This window comes from Botrytis cinerea, chromosome 16 (assembly GCF_000143535.2).
Source record: "Botrytis cinerea B05.10 chromosome 16, complete sequence".
Classification (NCBI taxonomy): Eukaryota; Fungi; Ascomycota; class Leotiomycetes; order Helotiales; family Sclerotiniaceae; genus Botrytis; species Botrytis cinerea.
The window spans coordinates 1372848-1391478 of NC_037325.1; the positions used below are offsets into that span (position 1 = coordinate 1372848).

The 18631-nt window shown below is 43.8% G+C and overlaps 8 protein-coding genes across 9 annotated transcripts; 4 read left to right on the forward strand and 4 right to left on the reverse strand.

The window, feature by feature from the left end:
• Positions 1-103: 103 nt before the first annotated feature.
• On the reverse strand, positions 104-2415 carry Bcsrp72. Its single transcript, XM_001550693.2, has 2 exons — positions 1623-2415; positions 104-1575 (listed from the first exon to the last, which is right to left on the reverse strand). The coding sequence occupies exons 1-2, from the start codon at positions 2351-2353 to the stop codon at positions 351-353; spliced, it is 1956 nt and encodes a 651-aa protein (XP_001550743.1). The 5' UTR covers positions 2354-2415; the 3' UTR covers positions 104-350.
• A 2054-nt stretch (positions 2416-4469) lies between these two features.
• Positions 4470-7410, reverse strand: BCIN_16g03670 (hypothetical protein). Its single transcript, XM_001550692.2, has 6 exons — positions 6870-7410; positions 6007-6816; positions 5870-5942; positions 5553-5817; positions 5384-5496; positions 4470-5331 (listed from the first exon to the last, which is right to left on the reverse strand). Exons 1-6 carry the CDS (start codon positions 7137-7139, stop codon positions 4652-4654), a joined length of 2211 nt encoding a protein of 736 aa, XP_001550742.1. The 5' UTR covers positions 7140-7410; the 3' UTR covers positions 4470-4651.
• A 178-nt stretch (positions 7411-7588) lies between these two features.
• On the forward strand, positions 7589-8773 carry Bcsrp102. Its single transcript, XM_024698108.1, has 2 exons — positions 7589-7903; positions 7978-8773. Exons 1-2 carry the CDS (start codon positions 7709-7711, stop codon positions 8650-8652), a joined length of 870 nt encoding a protein of 289 aa, XP_024553925.1. The 5' UTR covers positions 7589-7708; the 3' UTR covers positions 8653-8773.
• Positions 8774-8942: 169 nt separating this feature from the next.
• BCIN_16g03690 (hypothetical protein) lies at positions 8943-11305 on the forward strand. Its single transcript, XM_024698109.1, has one exon. The coding sequence runs from the start codon at positions 9165-9167 to the stop codon at positions 11214-11216; it is 2052 nt and encodes a 683-aa protein (XP_024553926.1). The 5' UTR covers positions 8943-9164; the 3' UTR covers positions 11217-11305.
• Positions 11306-11545: 240 nt separating this feature from the next.
• Bcess1 lies at positions 11546-12806 on the reverse strand. The gene is made up of 4 exons (XM_024698110.1): positions 12672-12806; positions 12297-12566; positions 11940-12196; positions 11546-11887 (listed from the first exon to the last, which is right to left on the reverse strand). Exons 1-4 carry the CDS (start codon positions 12672-12674, stop codon positions 11878-11880), a joined length of 540 nt encoding a protein of 179 aa, XP_024553927.1. The 5' UTR covers positions 12675-12806; the 3' UTR covers positions 11546-11877.
• Positions 12807-12960: 154 nt separating this feature from the next.
• Bcrpb9 lies at positions 12961-14062 on the forward strand. Of its 2 annotated transcripts, XM_024698111.1 has the most exons (4): positions 12961-13352; positions 13409-13580; positions 13767-13856; positions 13910-14062. In XM_024698111.1, exons 1-4 carry the CDS (start codon positions 13273-13275, stop codon positions 13952-13954), a joined length of 387 nt encoding a protein of 128 aa, XP_024553928.1. In that variant the 5' UTR covers positions 12961-13272; the 3' UTR covers positions 13955-14062. The 2 variants fall into 2 exon arrangements, with proteins under 2 accessions (XP_024553928.1, XP_024553929.1); XM_024698112.1 differs by having other exon boundaries at positions 13409-13856.
• A 14-nt stretch (positions 14063-14076) lies between these two features.
• On the reverse strand, positions 14077-14959 carry Bcmrpl38. Its single transcript, XM_001550687.2, has 4 exons — positions 14874-14959; positions 14635-14719; positions 14278-14511; positions 14077-14226 (listed from the first exon to the last, which is right to left on the reverse strand). Exons 1-4 carry the CDS (start codon positions 14886-14888, stop codon positions 14156-14158), a joined length of 405 nt encoding a protein of 134 aa, XP_001550737.1. The 5' UTR covers positions 14889-14959; the 3' UTR covers positions 14077-14155.
• Positions 14960-15098: 139 nt separating this feature from the next.
• On the forward strand, positions 15099-18490 carry BCIN_16g03730 (hypothetical protein). The gene is made up of 2 exons (XM_001550686.2): positions 15099-15725; positions 15780-18490. The coding sequence occupies exons 1-2, from the start codon at positions 15630-15632 to the stop codon at positions 18105-18107; spliced, it is 2424 nt and encodes an 807-aa protein (XP_001550736.1). The 5' UTR covers positions 15099-15629; the 3' UTR covers positions 18108-18490.
• Positions 18491-18631: the final 141 nt, after the last annotated feature.

Genomic DNA, 18631 nt, shown 5'->3' on the forward strand with positions numbered 1-18631 from the left:
CTTTTTATAATTCCTAATTGCACGGCGTATATCTATCATATCACATACTCACTCACTCAATCATTCAATCATTCAATACTTCAATCACTCACTCCCATCGCGCTGTACTTGTAGAGCAATTGAATGGCGTGCAGGGCGTGCAGGATTTGCAGAGAGTACATTACATTATATTACATGGATGTATATGCATTCACTTCAATTCCATCCTGCAATATGCTATCCATATTCTCGCACCAGCAAATCTACAGGTTCAATCTCCATTCTCCATTCTCCATTCTCCATTCTCTAATCTCCATTCTCTAATCTCCATTCTCTAATCTCCATTCTCTAATCTCCGAGCATCCTCCTCTCTACCTCTTCCCCTTCTTCTTCTTCCCCTTTGCTCCCCCGCCCGTTACAACCTTACTACCGGGCGCCTCAACACCCTCTAGAGCATCTTCTCTCACGACGCCTCCCTGGGTCGCATCCAGGGCCTTCTTCTTCCCCTTCTTTCCTTTCGGTCTGTAGGAGCTGCGATCCTTGAGCGGTAGCCACCTCTCAGGATCCATTTTCTTTCCCTCCTCGAAATCCTTGGGTAATTTCGATTTTCGCGTTCCTATCGTCTTTTGCTTCTTCGCCGGGTCTTCGTTTTCTTTTTCCTTGTCGTCTAAAGCGCGTTTCTTGGATGATTCAGCGGATGTCGTGGGTGCGGTTTTGGATGTCCAGGTTGGGATACCCGAGGTTTCAAGATCTTCGGCGTTGATGCCGGAGATGAGTTTGGGAATTGGAGTGAGAGTGTCGATGTCTGAGGAGATTTTAGAGAAATCAGATGAGGCGTACGAAGCGACACATCCGGCGATTGCGACGCGGTCTTTGGGATCTTGAGAGCGGAGGGAAGAGAAGATGTCACCTGCTGCTTTGGCATCTTCGGGGCTGGAAGATTCGAGGAGAGAGATACCTGCTGCGTGGAAGAGAGATGGGGAAGGTTTTGATTTCTGTCGCCAGTATGAAGCTGCTTTTTCGAGCTCGGGTCTTATAGGGATTGTGCGGCCGGTTGATCGATAGAGGGAGATGAGAAGGGCTACCAGTCCTGGTGCGAATCGGACATCTTGGTCTGAGGAGTTGGTAGACTCTTCTAGGCGCTTGAAAAATGCTTCCAGAAGGGAAATTGCTGGAGCAGGATTATTCGTTGACACGTAAAGTTGGATAATGGTAAGGATCAATCCAACGTCATTTGGTCGTTTTTCAAGAAGTGATAAAGTTTGCTTTAAAGCGGCTTTTCCGGTTTTGTCTTCGGCATGAGCTGCAGCGTTGAGAACTGAAAGGCCGTTGATTGATGGCGAGATAGTTGGTGATGATGAGGCCGAGATCTTTTTCAATGTAGACTTCGCTACGCCCCCATACTTCAATGCTTGTAGTTCGACTGTGTAATGATTTCGTTCCAAGATATTTGCTTGGTGCTCAAAATGCTTCTCTCGATGTGATAAGTTGGGCACTGAGTCGAAAACTCGTTTCAAAAGGTACGGGTTATCAATTTCTGTCGATGTAGCTAATACGTTGTTTTGTGCGATTATTTTGGTTTGAGGTTCTGGTACACTGTAAGGGTCAGCTTCAAGCTCAGTAAACATGTTCGGCAAGCATACTCAGCGAGATTGATCATCTTGGTCAGTGACTTGGCCTCTTCAGTTTTACCCAATTTCGTCAGCACAAATGCCTGTTGTACCATAATAGGTAAGACTTCTGCTCTCTTTTCTTCATCACTCAGTTCGTCCAGAGCCTCGCACAAATCCCTTGCCCGCTTCAACAGGAAGTTCCCCTTGTTATAATCTCCCTTCGCAATATACCCACACGCAACATTATACGCCGTCTCGAATGCCTCGAAATCTTCGTTTTTGCCCTTCAATTCACTTTTCTCGCCCTGCCATGCTAATTGCACATCCACAGCCAGCCCATTGATCCTCAGATCCATAAACTCATCTTCAGCTCCCGCACTTTCTACTAGCTGCTTGTAAAGCTCCTCCGCATCCGCAAATCTCTCGGCACGATATGCAACTTGCGCAGCAATATGTTTCAAACCCCTACTATCACCTCCTTCACAAACTTTCGCTGCATCTGCTAGTTTGCCCGTCTTATACAGAGCATAAGCACGTTCTAAAATGCATTGAGAAGCTAGTTTATCTCCACCATCATCGAGCGCTTTTAGTGCATCGTCGTATCGGTCGAGTTTAAGGAGGGCAACGGCGCGGGTATGTAAGGCATTGGGGTCGAGTTTAGAACTCTTTAATACGTCATTTGTAGCTTTGAGTATTTCATTATGGTCCGTAATTGAGGAATCGCGAAGGAGGGCGCTGAGGGTTGCGGTATGGCTGGCCATTGTTTGTATTAGAGTTGTTGAATCTAGGGTAATACTGTAGCCATGCAGTACGGAGATGGTGTCAACAGCTTGGGGTAGTGGGGTGCAAGGAGGGAGGTGGACTTAAAAAATAACCGACATCGATCGCCTGTTAGTGTGGCAGAATCTCACCGCTTTGCTAATCTACGCGCAATACGGAACAGACATATTCGACACACAAATCTCTAGATGGTACCCAAATACCGTTTAATGTTCTAATTCGGATTTTACAATCAAGTTACTCGCAAGATCAATCTTATCATTGGAGCCTCTTTCAGTATATTTTACAGTTATATTAAGATACCTGACTTGTCATAAGCTTCAGATCCTCAGAAACACTTTTCCATGTCCAAATTCAGGCTTAACAGCCAGAAGCTATTTTGGTTGAATCTAGTAAGATTAGGGGCTGTGTGATTTTCATACTATTGTGTGATTTATCTTGTCATAGTGTGTTCGGTATAGCAACGTATTCAGGATATTCAGGCAAAGCTCCTCAATCAAAATGTTCAATCAATTGAATGCTCATTGGGTCGAGTCTTTCCCATGGATTAGGAGATTCGAATCAACTCGAATACTTTAATCGTTTGAGAAATTCCACTGAGTTGAAAGATTGACTTCAGCGGATATATTCAGACAATTTGCGAGATTGAAATGACTCGCAACATTCAAACGAGTTGAGAGATTCAAATCGACTAGAATACCCAAATGAAGGGGAGATGACAATAAAAATAAGTAAATACAAATTTGAAGTCCACGAAGAGTTTCGTGCAGGATTTGCCAAGATAATTACCGTAGTCTGGCTAATTGGAAGTTCTTTGCTCTTATGGCTCTACAGGAGCATATGATTGTATTTCTCGTGTGTTTTCTCTTTGCTTCTGCAAATGGTAATACCCGGGTTTTGTATTCTGGGGTCTTTCCGATGGAACTTATAGGAGTACTGTTGATTCTTCTTCAGACTGGCTAGTTTTTGTATTGCTATAACTCTTACGAAGGGGCTGAACGGCAATTCGTGTAGGTGGAGTTTTGCATTCCATCGCGAATAGTGGGCTGTTATGAAATGACCGAGAGTGTAGAGAAATTCAGAAAGGCTGGAGGTGTAATACTGGAATAGTTGTCCTTCACCGTTTGCGCTGGGTAATATATGTCACAGTATCCTTTGGGCATTCTGGGAGGCGATAATACTGCGACTATATTGTCTCGGCCATTACCTTTCACCTCATACTGCTGGACGTCCTGTCCTTAGTACAAAAATTAAACTTCATTATCTAACATTATACCAATATATTCGTCAGCAGAGCTTACGAAGAAGCCATGATTTCTTGGCGAAAATTTCCTACGAGTATTGAAGCCATGATTTCTTGGCGAAAATTTCCTACGAGTATTGAAGCCATGATTTCTTGGCGAAAATTTCCTACGAGTATTGAAGCCCTATATAGAAGATGACAAAACTTGGGAGACTAGGAAGAAAAAACTAGACCAGTTTATTAGGAGAAGACTAGCAGTCGCGTCAGACGCGGTCTTGGGGAAATTCCCATACATTCCAAAACCATACCCAAAGATCTGAAATACATCATTCCTGCATTTCGCCTTTAATACAACATCAGAAAATTAAATCACTAGCTTAACAAATCTCGTCAAATTCCAGAAACAACCATCTAATACATTGCAATTCCAAGGACTTTACTGAGGGTGGGTGCAGATCCACAAGTTCAACATTTGTGTACAATTTATCTCTGACTAACGTTTGATTGATTGAAGATTAGAATGTAAGATAGATGACTTATTGGTGTGTATTCGCATCTAAAATAACAAATAACAAATACCAATATATCGAATCTAATCTAACCACAAATCTTATAAATCATAAATCAAGACCCTGAATCTTCGGCTGGCGAAGTGGATATTCGCTAATTTAGGGGCATTGACTTTGATAACTATGTCGCTTAACATGAATATGCTTAATATTGCTACTTTTCATTGAAGAATATTGGAGCAGAAAATGCTATGTATTTTACGTTCTTTTGTCAACACTTCTAGCGAGTATATGAATCTATTACAGATACGATCAGATAGGCGGAGTTAATTATCCCAGCACCAATGCGCCTTTCTGAAGTCTGCATTTTAGTATAAATCAATCATCACATGAGAATTATCACCCAGAAAAATACTCAGTAAACAATTCAGCAACCAATAAAGATATATTCATGAATCATAAACTGTTCTCCCTCCCTAGACACAGTAGTATCCCCCATCTAAAACTCTAAAATCTTATCGTCTCATCTAAACCGCCTCATCGGCTGCCACACTCTCGTAAGCTCCGCCATCATCTCCGCCTCTCCTCATCTCCATTCTCGAAGGCGTCTCATACATTTTTGTATAATTAACCACCTGTCCTCCCAAAATCGCCGCGCCATTTTCTCTCTTCCCAAAGACCGGTGCTGGATCACACCAGAAATCTTTACAATTGACGATGCAACCGCGGGAGAAGGGGTTTTGAGGTGCCCGGCGTCGGTTTTTGCTTCCTTCGTAGCCATGGAAGGCAGTTTCAACAAATGTGTCCACACCAAGTATTTTCTTCCATTGCGCAAAACAGCCGGCTTTGTGGGCATGATGATGGCCGTGGCCGCCTGGTGCGTGGGTTGGTGGTAAAGCGGGATCGGGACCAAGTCCAGAGTTTCCGACTTGACCACCTGACCTTGATGTAGCGCCAGTAGTGAGAGCATTGGTAATGGCCTGGGAAGTTTTGCCTCCGGCGTGTGTACCGCGCATGTTTTCCCAAGTGGTCATGGCTCTTGAGATCTGGATCAATTGGACAAACAGTAACATGGTAACCCATGTCAGTTGCAAGATTGCCCATAAGACCAACACTAATGTGTAAGAATCTGAATTGACAATCCCACATAGTGTAGGTGAAAGAAAGTTGCACTCTTGCTCACCCTTTCCAACGAAGCCTTCAAAGTCTTGATCTCAATTAGCATTGATACCATAAAAAAAAATCAGATTGATACTTACATCCGATAGCAACTCTAACTAAGAAGATAATTCCGAGTTGCAAGCACACGAGATAGAGGAAGAAATGCCTATGGTTATTGACACCGACACAGTTGTTGATCCAAGGACAGTGACTAGGTCACTATGTCAGTACACCTATTCAAGAAAAATAAGTATGGAATGAGCTTACTGGTCATGCTTCGCTACGCATCGGTTGCACCTCCTGCAATGCTTGCTTCTTAGGGGTTGGCGAACCATGCAATGAACACAGAAGTTTTGCTCGTCGAACTTCCATACACTCAACAATTCATCAATTACAGCCTTTTGCTGGGTCAAACCACCCAGCTTGGGAACATGGCCTGGCTCGTAAACCATTGAACAAAAGTAGAAATATCCAGTAAGACTGTAAAAGGTGAAAAATAACAGATTAGAGAGCGGATATATCCCATAGGTAGCTAACATTGTCAGCATAGATTCTCATAATGAAACAGATTCTCGGTTACAAACCTGGTAACAGAGTTGTTATCCATCTTACACCAACCCAAAATAGTGTAGCAGCAAAGATTCCCGCAAGCCAAGGCTAAAGTTTCAATGTTTATCAGCGTAATTCTTGAAACTAGTATAGAAAGTCTTTTTGTACATACCGTTTTGTGTAAATGCTTCATGTCTGAAGGCGCATACTCTAATACCTGCTGGGCCAACCATTGTAATGAATACCCAAAGAACAATGCCATGGGCACACCAATAAATATTACCATCTGACTACTGATCATAATCATCGTCCAAAGAATTAGAAATGGCCATAAAAAGAAGAATTTGTTCATGAATGCGCGTTTATCCTTCAACAGCCACGATGACATGGGAAAGCTGATAAGAACCGGCTTAGCATCCTCGTCGTAGCCACACTCTACAAGAGCCTTATGCCAAATTCTCTCCGTCTTCATCTCTTGAGCTGTAATCGCTGGGGTTTTGCCAGTCGAGGTTTCGGCAAATCTATCCGCTCCGTATTCAATCAATTTTTGTATGCATCCCTGAGATCCCTTAACCAACGCCCAATGCAGTGCGGTGAATCCAGTTTCATCCGTGGCATGAACATCAGCACCCCATCTCAAGAACAAATCTACGCAACTTGGCAATCCCTTATAAGCCGCCCACATTAAACAAGTATGTCGCTGGCTATCAAGCACGTCGACATTAATGTTTTGATGTAAAAGGAGAACGAGCAGGAATATATTGCCCTCGAATGTAGCCAGATGGAGAATATTGTACCCTTGGACATCCGTGATCAGAGGATCAGCGCCATTTTCCAGTAATAGGTGAACGATATAATAATGGCATCTCTGAGCAGCCCACATTGCTGGTGTAGCCACAGACTCTCCTCCTTTCTTATTCACATCTGCGCCCGCTTTCAGGAGAAATTGGCACATGGCATACTGATTATTAATAGCCGCCCACTGTGTGAATGTATTAGCCAGGGAAATCTTGCATAATGGGAATCGAGTCGCACATGTAAAGGCGTTATGCCCTCGCCGTCACTATAGGTAGCATCAAATGTACCATCATCAAATAGTTTTTCTACCGCCTGAATGTCTCCTATCCGAGCGAGCTGCATTATATCCACTGCGGGTTGTTCTGGAGGCGTCATGTCACCAAGCTCTACATGATTATCATCACTGAGAGTTGGCGCCACGGCATTTGACTTTCCACTTGGCATTATTGGAGCATTTTTCTTCGCAGGCTCCGTTCCAGAAGCGGACTTCGAGTCTCCAAGGGCCATCTCGGGACCAAGGAAACTGTATTGCGAGTGTTCGAGGTGTCGAGGGAGTGCAATCGATTATGGTATGTAGAGCGTCAATCGTGAGCTTTATGACAACACATACATAATAATATGATGTCGGAAAGCAGAGAAGTCAATAATAAAGGAGACAGACAGCGAGGGAGGAATTTTACAATTGGAAGAGCTGACGAGGTGTATTCTCGGTGGCTTTCAATTGAAATTGTATTCCTGCTTACATGGACTGGTAACCTTTCCTTTCCGTTCCTTTCCCAGCTAGCAAAGTACATACAAGGCTGAGTATCCGTTGGTACTTTATTTTAGCATCTGGCTTGCCCCGTTGTGGAAGCGGTGACAGGGGCCAAGTCAATTTTCTATAGCACAGCTCAGCATGTGGAGCCCCCTAATTGCTGCACATATCCGTCACCACAAAATAATTTCCATAGCCTTGTGAAAGAACAACACCACCACAAGGAAAAGACCACTTGCAACATCACCCTCGAGTCTGCGGTGCTGGATGAAAGTCTTTGATCCTCACGGTTCCGGATACTAAGATTCTATTCTCATTGGCCATGTCTTCTTCGCAGGATTGGATTCACACTCTTATGAACCCCTCGCCGTTGGGGTTGATCATTACAATTATCCTAGTCCTTTCGATACCGATCTTCCTCCACTCTGTAGTCTTTCGCGCAACCGGTTTCACATCTTTGCCTTCTATTGTGTTAATTGGACCAAGTGGCGCCGGGAAAACGGCACTGCTTACGCTTGTAAGTAATTCAACAGGAGAGACCTTTGTCGCATGAGGTGAGTAGCCATCGCAGACACTAATAGTTGATGATAGTTCGAACGAGAGAACAAACCTGCAACTACTCATACTTCTCAAACCACTTCATCTGCTGAATGCTCTCTACCAGTCGATGCAGTAGCTGCCTCGAATAAATACCGCTCAGTTAATGATCCTACCAATCAAGTTCATAAGAAATTCCTTCTCATTGATACTCCCGGGCATGGAAAACTGCGACACCATGCATTTGAACAGCTCTCAACTTCTCAAAATCTTCGAGGTGTAATATATCAAGTCGATGCTACTACATTGGGAGCTGGAGATGAGGGTCTAAGAGAGGCTGCCGATTATCTACACGATCTACTCCTCCGCATGCAAAAGCTCATGGATGGAAAAACTACCACAAAGGCACCTCAAGAACTACCAATACTCATTGCTGCCAACAAGATGGATCTATTCACTGCTCTTCCGGCCGCATTAGTCAAAAGTAGTCTGGAAAGAGAAATTACCAAAGTCAGAGTCTCGCGATCGAAAGGTCTACTTGATTCGGGAATGTCTACAGAGGAGGACGAAGATAAAGATGAATGGCTTGGCGAGATGGGTTCTACCGACTTCAAATTTTCACAAATGGAGGAGTTCAATATCTCTGTTGAAGTAGCTGGTGGTAATGTAATTGGATCTGATGGTGGATCAGTTGATGCTTGGTGGAGGTGGGTTGCCAACAGATTATAAGCGAATGAAGCTTTTCCGCATTACACATTTTAAGATTCATCTAATACCCCTCATGGCCCTCATTCTCACAAGTTCTTTCACGTGAATAGCTCATCGCGTTAATTGGGTTGATAAACCTTCAGTTTATAAGTATTTTAATGTTATTCTAATGAATTTGAGATGTCCTGACTACTTTATTATGAGAAGCTTAGCTAAGCTCCAGCTGTTATGGCCACACTACATGATTCACTATTGAAGCTAGCAGTTCGCATTCTTTGTAACGTCATTTCACTGTACAATAAAATTCAATTGAATCAATTCATCTCATAAATCCGCAATGGAAAATCTTTCTTCTTCAATACGCCTTCTCTCATTCACTAAATTCATTTTCGTCCTAAAGCCACCTTGATGCAAAGCTGTTCTGGCCATTCAATAGACGGCCGCACTTGAGAACCAGTATTAAACTATAAATCGTCAAGACTGGGTCGAATTACCAAAACACACTCAAAGCTTTTGAACCACAATTTACAAAAATGTCCTCAGCAATCCAATTCCCTCCAACCTATGTTTTTAGATTTCTTCTTGGTGATAGGGAAATCAAAACATTGGAAGATGGGCTGGATCAGTCGGGTTCTTTGCGATATACAATCCAAGAAGCCGAAGTAGGACTTGCGAGAATTCCTACAAAGACGAGAGTGGAATTTGAGTTGAGGAAATTGAAACTTGTGACGGTTGATGTCACGAATATTGGGAAAGAGATGGAAAGGTCAGAAGAAGTGGATGTTGGAGTGAAGGGGGAGGTGGAGAGGAAGAGGAAAGCTGGAAGTGGAAAGAAGGAGCGAAGAAGTACCTCGAATGATAATGGGAATGAGGTTATCGAGCTTAGTTCTGATGAAGATGAGACTGAAGATGAGGAAGATAAGAAAGAAATGGCTAGGAAAAAGTTGAAGTCAGCTGATGGGAAAAGTTCTCCTGCTCCTATTGGGAGCAACTATGGTCGAAGTAGTGTCAAAGTTCAGGGTGAAGCTGCAGATAATGTCAATGTTTCAAACACTTTCAAAGTTCTGAAGATTGATTGGTACTTCGATTCAATCAGAGAAGGAATGTTGCTTCCAATAGACAAATATCTGATATACGAAGGACGACGAGTAGTGGAACCACCAAAGTTTCTCCTCTCGGATCTCCTAACTCGCGCAGCTGCCGACTTAGGGGGTTCTCCCAACCCCAAATACAGTCCCCATTATCGACAACAACAATCAAGGAAACCACTCACCCGGCCCGCCTTCCTCACAGAATCCACCTCCGAACACGACGACCCATCATATTCCCCCCCTGTTCCAGAATATCTCAAAACAATTTACTCTTGCGAAAGACCCACCCCCTTAACCTCTCCCAACGACCCCTTCATCAACCAACTCAAAACCATCAAGCTAAAACGTCTTCTAGACGGCGACCCCATCGGTGTTCGCGCCTACAGCACATCTATCGCCTCCATAGCAGCCTACCCATACCCCCTCCACTCACCCAACGAACTCATCCGTCTCCCAGGGTGCGATCAAAAAATTGCCAACCTCCTCCACCAATTCCTCAACACAGGAACCACAGACGAAGTCTTCGATTTCGAACAGAATCCCCGCATGCAAGTCTTGAAAACCTTCTACAACATCTGGGGCGTAGCCGACATCACCGCGCGCGAATTCCACGACCAAAGAGAATGGAAAGACCTCGACGACATCGTCGTAGAAGGCTGGAACGATCTGAAGCCGGTGCAGAAAATCGGAGTCAAATACTACGAGGAGCTCAATACTCCGATTCCCCGCTGCGAAACCGAAGCCATCGGGTCGATCATCCTTTCCGAGGCGCGGAGAATCGATCCCGGGTTTCAGATGGTGATTGTGGGGGGATATCGGAGAGGAAAGCTGGAAAGCGGAGATGTGGATATTATGCTCACGCATCGCGACGAGAAGCGCACGTTGGGATTTCTCCCAGAATTAACATGGAGATTGGAGGAACAGGGATGGATCACCAATATTCTGCTTGAATCGATGAAGAATAGCGAGCGCGGACAGTGGGCTGTAGAGCTGGGCTGGAAGAAAGACAGTGCGCGGAAAACGGGGTTTGATAGTTTGGATAAGGCGTTGGTGGTTTGGCAGGATATTAATTTTCGGATTGAGGAAGAGGAAGGGGAGGGGAAAGAGAGGAAGAAACGCAAAAATCCAAATCCGCATCGGAGGGTAGATATTATTATTACGCCGTGGAAGACGGCGGGCGCGGCGATTATTGGGTGGTCGGGTGGAACGACGTTTCAGAGGGATTTGAGAAAGTATTGTAAGGCGAAGAGAAACTGGAGGTTTGATAGTAGTGGGATTAGGGAGCGGGGGACGGGGGAATGGGTTGATTTAGAAGGGGGTGTGGAGGGGGAGGGGCCCGCGAAACGAGATGCAGAGGGGGGTGGGAAGGAGAGCGGTAATACGGAAGGGAGAATGGAAAACGACATGATTGAAATATTGAGAAAGAAGGAAATGGCTGTTTTCAAAGGTATAGGATTAGAATGGAGAGAGCCATGGGAGAGATGTACTGGGTAATGGGATATCCAAGGATAAATATATGTCGATAATTGAAGAGTACAAATATGTTATTATTATCATAACAATCAATCATTTATACAAAGCCATTCCCCAGCGATTGAGAATATAACCAAAACTTGCATCCATCTTCAATATCACGAATGAATTGACGCAGGGAGAATTATACGTATCACCATTTCTGAGAATGACGCAATCAATCACATCATCCCCCTTTCTATAGTTGCGAATATTTTACACATGGTCCATGTATGTGTAGCTATTTATACCATGAACAGGCGAGTGACCGAGAATTACAAGCGCTGATTGAAACAAATAACATGTCGAGATGGCCTATATTTTTTGTTTGAAACGACTTTAGTAATGGACCCTGAAGTGAAATTTCAAATGTATTGTGAAGTCTGAAAGCGATTTGATTGCAGTTGTCTGTATTAGAATGTTGAATTGCCGGAGACCATTTGGGTTAGTTGGCAATGAAGTCTGTATTGAATTGTCAAGGACGCCGTAGAATCTTTATTATTTCCATTTGTTGATTCATAATTGAAAATTGAAAATTGAAAAGTGCTGGCGCAAATGGTATTTCTGATTGGTTTCAGTTTGCCTAGCTAAACAACAACTCCTGTGAATCATTTAGATTTTAAATGTTCTTTCCATCTGTCCATTACGCAAGTCTAACAAAGATTAGTCGGCAAAAAACGTGGATGATGACAATTGAGAACGAACCTTTCAATCAAATGCAGCCCAGAAGCAGTTTCAACCACATGACTCACTTCACCTGGCTTTAAGGCAAAAGCTGCTTCCTCAAATTCTTTCTGCATATCTCCACGTCCGAAGAACCCAAGATCACCCATCTTGCGGGCAGAGCTGCAATCGGATTCGCTAACGGCAAGGTCGCCCAATGATGTTGTTCCAGAACGAATATGAGCTTCATGCTGAAGAATAATGCTCATCGCCTCGTCCTTTGTGCGTGTAATTTCGGCCTATAATGTTATTAGTCATATTCCCTCGCGCACAACGAGACATTGAGGTCTCTCGATCGTTGATTGTTGATTTGGAATTTGGGTCATTGAGAATACGAACCTCGCGCCAACTGCTCGGCCTCCTGCTGCCCTTATGCTTCACCAACAAATGACTGGCTCTAATCTTTCCTTGTTGATCTTCCTGGCCATTGGCATTGTCTCCAATCTCCGAGGCGCTGTAATGCTCGGCCATATATGCCTTCAGCTTTTCGGTATCAGTGTTTGCAGGAGGCTCCCAGCTTGATATCGTCTGAGCTTCGTTGAAATAGTAGGGAATGTTTTTAGATTTCGAAGTGCGGACTTCCCATCCTGCTGGTAGACCCGCGTCTGTCTATATCAAGAGGTTAGTAAAGCGTGAAAGATATTTACATTACGAATCCAAAGGCTGGCCATTGAAGGTACAGTAAACATTCAAAGTGCAGAGGGAAAACGTTACCATTGTGTAACTTGTTTCTTATATGATTGAGGGTGCTACAAACGGTTCGAGTTTGTGATGGATATGATTGATGAGTCTTTTGATATGGATTTTTGTGACTGCACTCTTCTTATTTATTTTTGATTGTATTTTTCCAAAGGAAGAGGCGTGGAAGGAGATGATGCATTTAACTGGAAGGTACTTGTATCTTGGTCACAGGGCGAACCCAATCAAGTTTAGCGGCAGGCGGGGTTTCCTTTCTTTAGTAACCCACCAAGCAACCTCGCAACAACCAGATAATAAGAGTCCAGGACCTTCATCCACAAGGGTCACAAAAGAGTTCTAGTTCGGCCAAAAATATCCACATCGAAATCCACTCAAGCCAGAATCACAATCCATCGTTCATCGACATTTCTCAGCAACGCGACGCAACGAGAGAATCTCATTATCACACCACACACAGCAGCAAAGGACAGTGTTATCCTTTCTTCTTCTCCGATTGAAAACATCGACTGCAACTGGTCTTCGGTGCTAAGTAACGCCATTAATCTACGAAGATCATTACGGTTTATCGATTGCGACAACACCCGTCCTCGAACACACCTTGCACAGAAGTATCACCATGGCATCTCCATCATCCAGTTCCGGCGAGGAGCCCAGGAAGAATGAGGAACAAATCACTTTCAGATTCTGTAGCGAATGGTAAGCTTCTATCGCCTCTTTCAAAGGCTTTCTTGCATCTGCTAACCATTATCTAGTTCAAATATGCTGTATCCAAAAGAAGACCCCGATACCCACCGCCTACAATTCGCATGTCGTACCTGTCAATATTCAGAAGAGGCTGTATCCTCCTGTGTCTTTAGAAATGTTCTCAACAATGCTGTCGGTGAGACTGCAGGTGTCACTCAGGATGTTGGATCTGATCCCACTGTGGGTTTACCTTTATGTCTTTTATGCGGCCATCTGGTCATTTGTGAGGGGAAAATGCCAAATAGGCTGGGTCAGGAGAAGCTTTGAAAGGGGAAGATTTTATGGACGGGCTTTTGCGGAAGTTCTGGTAGCTGCTGTGGTCTCTTTGGAACCCTCCGCTGACATATCAATTTTCTTTGGTTCTAGCTCCCACGATCTAATAAGACTTGCCCTGCTTGCAGGAACGAAGATGCTGTATTTTTCCAGTCTCAACAGAGATCTGCGGAAACAGGAATGGTAAGCTACCGAATTTGCGAATACTGTCAGGCTTTGCTAATGGGGGATCATAGAAACTCTTCTACGTATGCTGCGGGTGCGGTCATATCTTCCAATGATACCCCTGGTTTCGATTATTTAGAGAAGGCGTTGTAACAGGCATATGGAGTCTATCACATGGGTTGGGGATACATAAAATAACATTATCAAATTTCTACGGCATGTCAATATGGGGGGAGAATACATTTTTTTTCATTGTCCAAAAGTCCTTTAAAACGCCGGATTTGCTATGCTACATCAATATTTTTATACAGTGATATCTACAGATGCATAGGTGCTAGTGATAGAATTTTTGACCACTTCATCTTTCTCAATTCTGTGCCAACCACACCTGTGAAACGTTAACAAAGAAAACATATTGAGGATAGTCGATAGTACTAACCGTTCAGTCTTGTTCCAATGGGTTCTCCTGCTTTGTTAATTAAAACACAAGCATTATCATCGAATTTGACAACACTTCCATCTGGTCTCTGTAACTTTTTGACCGTCCTAACCACAACTGCGTGTCTAATATCTCCTCTTCTGACCTTGTTCGCTGCGGAGGTAGAAACACTTGCACCGGGACCGGACTCTGAGAAATTGCGTTGCTTTTGTACGACGACGATAATGCGATCTCCTAATTTATATCATCAGAACTGGAATCGACGAAACGAGGTTGTGGGGGGCGTTGTGGAGGGAGGGGGGACATGGTAGGAGGGGTGGTGTAGAGAGGGTTGAGAGGGTTGAGAGGGGTCCGAACCAATTTTTGCATGTCTCTTCATCTTCAAGACCTTGGCGCATTCTACCACGGCGGCGCCAGAATTGTCGATGCAATTGAGCATCGTCTACATCGTGACAGTTAGCACAATAGAAAGTGATGGGCGCAAAAGCAGAAGTATCAATAAAAGTATTTTAGATGCGCCAGACACAACATAGGGAAAGTGATGGAGTATAAATCAATGGGGGCATTCTATGTATACGCAAGAGGACAGTCCATACCTTTAGTTGAATCATCTTGCGGACAATACGTGGTGGAAGGGTTCACTGTCGTATTGCTGAAGATTCTCTCTATATCTCGCCCTCTCTGGATTGCATGGCTATCTCACTATTGTCATCGTCAAATTATCAGGACACTAGTCTATTTTTGGTATAGGCGATGTTTACCCACGCCTCAAGATTCCAAGTTCTATTTCCAGCCTCTTTTATCTATTGTCCTATCTTGTTGAGAATGGCTAATAGGGGTGAAAAAATATACTTCATCTTCTATTGAAGGTCATCATGTATCTTAAGGAAACAATTATCCATTTCTTTCCTGTTTACTTACTTTCGTCCCTCTCTTTCTTCCCGTTTGAAGCATTTGAGCGATCTCGTTCTCCAATTTTCAATTCCGCATAACGTTACTCTCGGAGTTCAGCACATAAGTATTTGCTTCTCTTTCATTCTTGGAGGCCAGCGAAAATAGAGAGCAAGGACGTTTATTTGGAAGAAGTGAATGTATTTGGGGGACAAAATTAAGCTCGGATACCCTCGTTTTCGTAGGAGACGGGCCACTTAAATCACTCATTCAATCTGATATTTCGATTTACTGCAAAGCCGTACATCCATACGCTCACTTGGATATACAATTTATTCGAATCCTTTCCGCATCTTTCATACAACGCGATCCACTTCTCTTTTCCACGGCATAGCGACTGGCTTTGTTTGTAGCCTGACTTCTGTACAATCGCATACTTACACGTCACTTGAACCGTCACAATGCCTCCAAAATCAAACGCAACGAAGAAGGAACGGCTTACTCTGGCTCAATTATGGTCATACGACGATGTATTGACAGATGCGCTTGTTGACCAGGTAAGTTTTTTGATACGATAGTCTCTAATAACTTCTCCTAATACTAGCCCACAGGTTTACTATTGGACCAACATTCGCAAAAATCGCATCGCATACCATTCGTCTCGTGGAATTAGAGAGGAAGACGTGACAAAAATCCTCCAAAATTCAGTCATCATTGAGAAGAACACTGCAAAAGCAGAGGCACAACTTCTAGCTCTTCCAGGCCTCAAGAAATTTCACCAAAGTCTCAATTCGGAAAAAGAAAAGGAAGATTTTAGGCGTCATCTCAAAAAATACATCAACATTTATCTACCAGATTGTCCATTCGAAGTTTCGAGCACGAATCGTTATACTGTTGTTACACATGAAGCGGCAGTTGTTGCGCGGAGGGAAATTAGAAAGGGAGAAGTAGTTAAATATCTTTCCGGGATTCAAGTTGTTATGACACCTGAAGAGGAAGAACATATTAATCTCATGCGCAGAGATTTTAGCATTGTCATGTCAAGTCGCAACAAATCTGCATCACTATTTCTCGGACCAGCTCGATTCGCAAATCACGATTGTGGTGCAAATGCTCGTTTGATGACTAGTGGAACTGCCGGAATGGAGATTATTGCAGTTAGGGACATTGAGATTGGGGAGGAGATTACGGTGACCTACGGCGAGAGTTATTTCGGTGAGGATAATTGCGAATGTCTATGTAAGACTTGTGAAGATAACCGCGAAAACGGATGGGCCCAAGACGATGACGATAATAATGAGTCTATTCCCAAATTATCAATTGAACAGGAACCATCACCTCCCGAGGTACCCGGCTATAGTCTTCGGCGTAGGCGACGACTCACTTCTACCGTATCTGAATCGCGTTCCGAATCGATGACACCTGATGTCAATTTACGACCACAAGTGCGAAAAATGCCACCAAGATCAGGTAGATCAGCTTCGTCGGCTCAAAATGGACGCTCTCCTGCTGTGGATTCTCTATCTTTAGCCTCAAACCAGCCTGTATCTGAAGTAAGCCAAGTTAATGAAGACGACCTACTATCACCAACGGGATCATCGAAGCGAAGAAGAATACCTAGCGAGGAAGATTGTTCACCAAGCACTCCGAAAAGAAGACGATCACCCCAAAAGAATGAGCGTTCTCCATTAGGAGTTTTGCATGGAGTGAACGGAAGCGAGGTGATTAGCTCCCCGGAATCGGATCTACTTCAACAAACCCTTCTGGTCGAATGGGAGGTCCCGGTAACTCCAGGAGTGCCCTCACCAATGATAGATCCTGGAAGATCTCGGCCATCGAGATCAAGCACTCTTAAGCGAAAGAGAGACTCTGAGGAACCAACGGCTTCGCCATCCGACACGACAAAGCGATTGAAGGGCCAGTTTTCTGTAAAAGTTGAAGAGTTCACACCTACATCATTTTATGGAAACAATGCCCACTCTACCTTACCAAGTTCTGCTTCAGAATCCCGGAGAGCAAGTTTCACATCCTCTCCTTCAGGGGAGGGAACAGGGGAGACAGATGCAACATCAGTCGATGAGGAAGAGACGATCGTGGTGGTAGATGAGAAATCTGTTTCCGTCGACTCTAAACCTAAGCGACAGGGATATGTGAAGAGGGGAAACCATGGAGGTCGAAGAAGGGGACCGTTGTGGGAGAAGGAGAAGCGAGAGAGAGCGAGAGCGAATCAAACCATAGTCATCACGCCTTCAGAAATTCAAAAGGCGAAGAAAGCGCCGTCAGAAGCTGTTCTTGTCAGTCCAAATACCAGCAAGTCACACCCAGCTTTACAAGACGACGCAGATTCATCTGCACTTTCCGATCTTGGATCCGACATGGAAATAGACGACTCAACAATGACGATCTCGAAGAAACTTCCACAACCCAAAATTCGACGACGCCGCAAAGGAGTAGTTGTACCATCAACCAATGATAAAGATCATGCGCCAAATGTACGAATTCCTGGTGACTACGTATTGACTCATGCACTTCTCGCCGAACCGGCATCAGCATGGATTAATTGCAAGATCTGTGAAGAGCCCTTCGTACAAAAAGATGCATATTTTACGAGATCGTCTTGTCCAAGATGCGAACGCCATAGTAAGCTGTATGGATATATGTGGCCAAAAACGGACAAAGAGGGTAAACATGATGAGGAGGAGAGAGTGCTAGATCATCGCACCGTTCATCGCTTTATTAAATCTTCCGAAGAAAAGGACATCAGGAGGAAGAGCGGACGCGGAAGTACTGGGAGTAGAGAAGTGACGAAAGAAGCTAGTGTAACTCCAGTTACATCTGTTAAGAGTAATGTGGTAAAGAAACCATTTAAAGCAGGCGGTCTATTGAGAGTGTATGGGAGGAAGAGTGAACGGAGTAGGAGAGATAGATTCACTTTGTAATATATTTGAAGGAAGGTTAGAGAGAAAAGGTTTATGATATGATAGACGACGATGGAAAATAAGGACGTTCGTGAGGTTTGGCACGCACGTTTCTTTCTTGTATTCTATATTGAAGTTGAAGATTTGCGGTATGGGTCACTAAAACTACTGCGGATGGTAGTTGTGGTATGGTGTTTGGCGACTGGGATTAGGGTTTCAACGGAAATTACGTACGGAATATCAATGGACAATGAGGAATGGCTTGTATTATAGAGCTGGATGGAGCGATGAAATTAGTGTACTATAGAGGAGAGAAGGGATTTCCATATTCTTCAGAATATTGTGTTGCATTACGCGCTGGATACATGCGAATGAATGCAGTTTCTGATATCCTCTTGACGTCATCTTTTTATCTCTTGTCCAATGTGTTTGAATCTTGTGTTTTGTTATTCGTAGACTATATTTTCTAGGTTATAAAAACTAAAAACTTGGATCTTGTACTAGATGGTATGAAAGTAAAGTCGTGCTGAATCTATTCGATCTCT

Excerpts from the sequence above, each read along its gene's own strand:
- Bcsrp72 (XM_001550693.2), bottom strand. The coding sequence starts at position 2,353 with ATGGCCAGCCATACCGCAACCCTCAGCGCCCTCCTTCGCGATTCCTCA. Across the intron at positions 1,576-1,622 it reads AAGATGATCAATCTCGCTGA|TGTACCAGAACCTCAAACCA; the intron begins GTATGCTTGCCG and ends TGACCCTTACAG.
- BCIN_16g03670 (XM_001550692.2), bottom strand. The coding sequence starts at position 7,139 with ATGGCCCTTGGAGACTCGAAGTCCGCTTCTGGAACGGAGCCTGCGAAG. Across the intron at positions 5,943-6,006 it reads TGAAGCATTTACACAAAACG|CCTTGGCTTGCGGGAATCTT; the intron begins GTATGTACAAAA and ends TTGAAACTTTAG. Across the intron at positions 5,497-5,552 it reads TGCGTAGCGAAGCATGACCA|TCACTGTCCTTGGATCAACA; the intron begins GTAAGCTCATTC and ends ATAGTGACCTAG.
- Bcsrp102 (XM_024698108.1), top strand. The coding sequence starts at position 7,709 with ATGTCTTCTTCGCAGGATTGGATTCACACTCTTATGAACCCCTCGCCG. Across the intron at positions 7,904-7,977 it reads AAACGGCACTGCTTACGCTT|TTCGAACGAGAGAACAAACC; the intron begins GTAAGTAATTCA and ends AGTTGATGATAG.
- BCIN_16g03690 (XM_024698109.1), top strand. The coding sequence starts at position 9,165 with ATGTCCTCAGCAATCCAATTCCCTCCAACCTATGTTTTTAGATTTCTT.
- Bcess1 (XM_024698110.1), bottom strand. Across the intron at positions 12,197-12,296 it reads GGCCGAGCAGTTGGCGCGAG|GCCGAAATTACACGCACAAA; the intron begins GTTCGTATTCTC and ends ATAACATTATAG.
- Bcrpb9 (XM_024698111.1), top strand. The coding sequence starts at position 13,273 with ATGGCATCTCCATCATCCAGTTCCGGCGAGGAGCCCAGGAAGAATGAG. Across the intron at positions 13,581-13,766 it reads ATGTTGGATCTGATCCCACT|CTCCCACGATCTAATAAGAC; the intron begins GTGGGTTTACCT and ends CTTTGGTTCTAG. Across the intron at positions 13,857-13,909 it reads GATCTGCGGAAACAGGAATG|AAACTCTTCTACGTATGCTG; the intron begins GTAAGCTACCGA and ends GGGGGATCATAG.
- Bcmrpl38 (XM_001550687.2), bottom strand. Across the intron at positions 14,512-14,634 it reads GAAGAGACATGCAAAAATTG|GAGATCGCATTATCGTCGTC; the intron begins GTTCGGACCCCT and ends GATATAAATTAG. Across the intron at positions 14,227-14,277 it reads CATTGGAACAAGACTGAACG|GTGTGGTTGGCACAGAATTG; the intron begins GTTAGTACTATC and ends AACGTTTCACAG.
- BCIN_16g03730 (XM_001550686.2), top strand. The coding sequence starts at position 15,630 with ATGCCTCCAAAATCAAACGCAACGAAGAAGGAACGGCTTACTCTGGCT. Across the intron at positions 15,726-15,779 it reads CAGATGCGCTTGTTGACCAG|GTTTACTATTGGACCAACAT; the intron begins GTAAGTTTTTTG and ends ACTAGCCCACAG.